This window comes from Moschus berezovskii, chromosome 8, assembly GCF_049115385.1.
Source record: "Moschus berezovskii isolate FMDL1 chromosome 8, NW_MosBer_1.0, whole genome shotgun sequence".
Classification (NCBI taxonomy): Eukaryota; Metazoa; Chordata; class Mammalia; order Artiodactyla; family Moschidae; genus Moschus; species Moschus berezovskii.
This window is the reverse complement of record NC_142467.1, coordinates 72,236,390-72,239,583: the sequence shown is the minus strand read 5'-3', so window position 1 is coordinate 72,239,583 and position 3,194 is coordinate 72,236,390. Positions and strand designations below refer to the sequence as shown.

Here is a 3,194-nt window from a genome sequence, read left to right as displayed (position 1 = left end):
AGAGGGGGCAGATCATAACTCCTCGTTACTCAAAACCTTATCTCTTCACATAACTATCAAACCTCATGAGATGTGGGCCCTGTTTTCTAGCCAGCTCTCCCTCAGCCCATCCCTGGCTAGCTTTGCTCTAGAACACTGTCCTCAGCCTTTGCTCAGTCATCCCTTCTGCCTAGAACATTTTGTATCAGTATCCAGACCCTAAACTCTCCCAGGGCTGGGCTATGCTCTTTCCTTCACCACTGTGTGTGCATTCCACACACTTGGTTGCCAAAACCCCACAGGCTCTAAGGATATGAGTCCAAGTCTCTTGGAAGCAGTATGATTGAAAAGAGAGTTTTGGTCCAGTGTGTTCAGGGAGTTATTTGTAGAAGACATGACTCAAGAGATTATTTCCCAAATTCCTCCAGAGCTCTTGAACTAAAAACCTGATAGAAGCCAGTTTCTGCCAGGGTTTTATCCTCACACCTCATTTCTCTCCCAACTAAGTTAGGAGATAGATGGGCCCAGGGGTTGAGCTGCGGGAGTTTGTCAAACTGGAATTTTATTTTTCTTAGACACTCCAAGCACAAAGTTAATGGCAGGATCTGAACTGTACTGGAGTAAAGAGATAAGAGGACCACATCTCTCATCCCTGAGGTCAAGGAAGTCTCCTCAACTACACATGTGCAAAAAGACTCCCAAGGAGGGAGGCATCATCCCATAATATGTGTTGTCATACTCCTTTTAGCTTTTGCACTGGAATCCAGCTTAGCAAAAAGATGCAGATGAATATCAGGGAGGAACCTAAGGAAGTTCAGATGCGGAAAAAAGAAATGAGATATTTGGCCAGAGAACGAAGACCCAGAAGATCTGTTCCTAGATAAACGATTGGCAACCTCTTTACTGTGCTCCTCCTCATTAGGGAAGATGCCCACACCCTTTCTCTCCAGGTGTGTATTTCTGCCTTGCCTCTGTCTTAAATAAATAAACTGCTTCTCTCTGTGCTCTCCCACATGTTGTGCTGTGCTAATAATAATACACATTGTACTTGTTTTTACAATTTTTACCTCCATGAAATATTCTTGCTTTCAAATGGGGTAAGATCCAGAGCAACTTTGCTTCTAGCTTCTCTACCCCGGTGGATTAGTATCTAGGATTTCTGGTTTTCATCTAGACCACTTAGGTTCAATTCCTGGGCAGGGAACTAAGGTCCTGCTTCAGAACTGCTATTTGCCACCTCTCTGAGATCATAACTTTGGTGTTGATGATAATGAATCAACCTGCCCCCCCACAAATGGAATGACACACTTGTAATCTCTTTACCTTTCATGGTGTTATTCTTAGAGGAAGACTATGAAGAAGCTATAGTCTTTACACACTGATTCTTATATTTAATGTACAATTTCAAGAAGGCACAAGTCTCTTTCCATTGTTTAATAACAAAAGAAACATGTCGGACTTACTTTATTGGTGCAGATGATAATGTGAAGCTCAGAGAATGGAGTAATCTTGTCCAAGGTCACACAGTTCCTACAAATCAGACTCCATCTCTGGCCTTTGCATCACATTTCGGTGAGCAGTGAATTCTGAATTGGTTCTCCTTCCCACTTTTAACATGAGTTCAGAAGAAAGACTATCCCTAGCAATTCTGGGGACATGGTAATATATATCTATGGGTCTTCATAAGATGAAAATAGAGGTGCTCATGGAGGACAGACTCATTGTGAAACAAATTACTACTATCTGTTTCCTTGACATCTTCCATTCAGTGCTTTCAGATTGCTCAGCTCATAGCTTCACCCCAGCCAGGCAAAGGGTTCAATTTGTTCAGAGGAGGAAAAGGAGCCACAAAAGAATCTGAGCTTACAGAGGAAGGAGAAGAACAAGAGAGGAAGCCCCAAAAGGGTGGGCATGTCTACACTCTCTATCTCCCCCGCATCTTCCACGTCTTCTTCAAGGCCCTCATTACCTCCTTGTTCCTCAGGCTGTAAATGAGTGGGTTGAGCATTGGGGTGAGGATGGTATAGAAGATGGAGGTGGCTTGGTCTCCCACTGGTGTCCTAGCAGAGGCTCTCTGCATGTAGCTAAATATGGCTCCCCCATAATAAAGACCCACCACAGCTAGGTGGGAGGAGCAAGTGGACAGAGCCTTCTGTTTCCCCTCAGTGGAGGTCATGTTAATTACAGCCATGAGGATCCGGGCATAGGAAGCCACAATGACCCCCAGGGGCAGCAGCAGCATGATCACGCAGCAAGCATAGATGAGATCCTCAAAGAGGGATGTGTCTGCACAAGAGAGACGCAGCACGGAGGGGACCTCACAGAAGAAGTGGTCTACCTGGAGAGAGCCACAGTAGGGGAAGCTGAAGACCATCCCGACGTCAATCACACTGTCAGCCACTCCACCCATCCAGGATGCCAAGGACATCAGACAGCAGGCCTTCCAGTTCATGAGCACAGAGTACCGCAGGGGGTGACAAACAGCCACATACCTGTCAAAGGCCATGACTGCCAGTAGGAAGCACTCAGCTCCTCCTACCATGACCACTAAGAAGATCTGAGTGGCACAGCCACCGCGAGAGATGAACTTACTTCCTGAGAGGAAGTTGGCTGCCATCTTGGGCACAACTGTGCCCATTATGGTCAGGTCCATGATGGAGAGCTGACTAAGAAAAAAGTACATGGGAGTGTGCAGGCGCCTGTCAGCCTGGGCGAGCAGGAGGAAGAGGATGTTGCCAGCCAGGGCTGTAGCAGAGGCCAGAAGGACAAGGGAAAATAGGAAGAAGTCATATGGTGAGTAGCTGAGCAGACCCAAAAGGATAAAGTCTGATAGTGAGGTGTGGTTCCAGATGTCCATGGCCTTGACCCTGAGGGAAAAATGAATGAGTAAACATCAAAACGAAACAACTTACCTGGCATCTTCATCATACACATAAACTGTCTCCTGTTTCTTCTAGAGGACAGTTCCCAGCTCTCCGTCTTATCCCTGTCCTTTCCCTCTGCTGTGAAATCCTTTTCCTCTCATTTGTCCTCAATGGTTACCAAACAAAATTTGATCCTTATTTCTCTTGAAAACTAGTTAGTATGCCCCAGAGAAAGGGGCCTAAATAATGCAAAGGGAGAGAGAGAAGGGGTTTTAGGGTAAATAATCATAGGTTTAGGAAAAGTGGATATAGATTTAAGACTATGAGAGTATTGGAGTTTTCAATAGAGAG

General features: G+C 45.5%; 1 protein-coding gene across 1 annotated transcript; it reads right to left on the bottom strand.

Moving 5' to 3' along the window:
- Nucleotides 1-1,903: 1,903 nt before the first annotated feature.
- On the bottom strand, nucleotides 1,904-2,836 carry LOC129558256 (olfactory receptor 2M3-like). Its single transcript, XM_055429225.2, has one exon. It carries the CDS (start codon nucleotides 2,834-2,836, stop codon nucleotides 1,904-1,906), a length of 933 nt encoding a protein of 310 aa, XP_055285200.2.
- Between the last annotated feature and the right edge of the window lie 358 nt (nucleotides 2,837-3,194).

Bases quoted from the DNA above. Each gene is read 5' to 3' on its own strand.
- LOC129558256 (XM_055429225.2), bottom strand. From the start codon at position 2,836: ATGGACATCTGGAACCACACCTCACTATCAGACTTTATCCTTTTGGGT.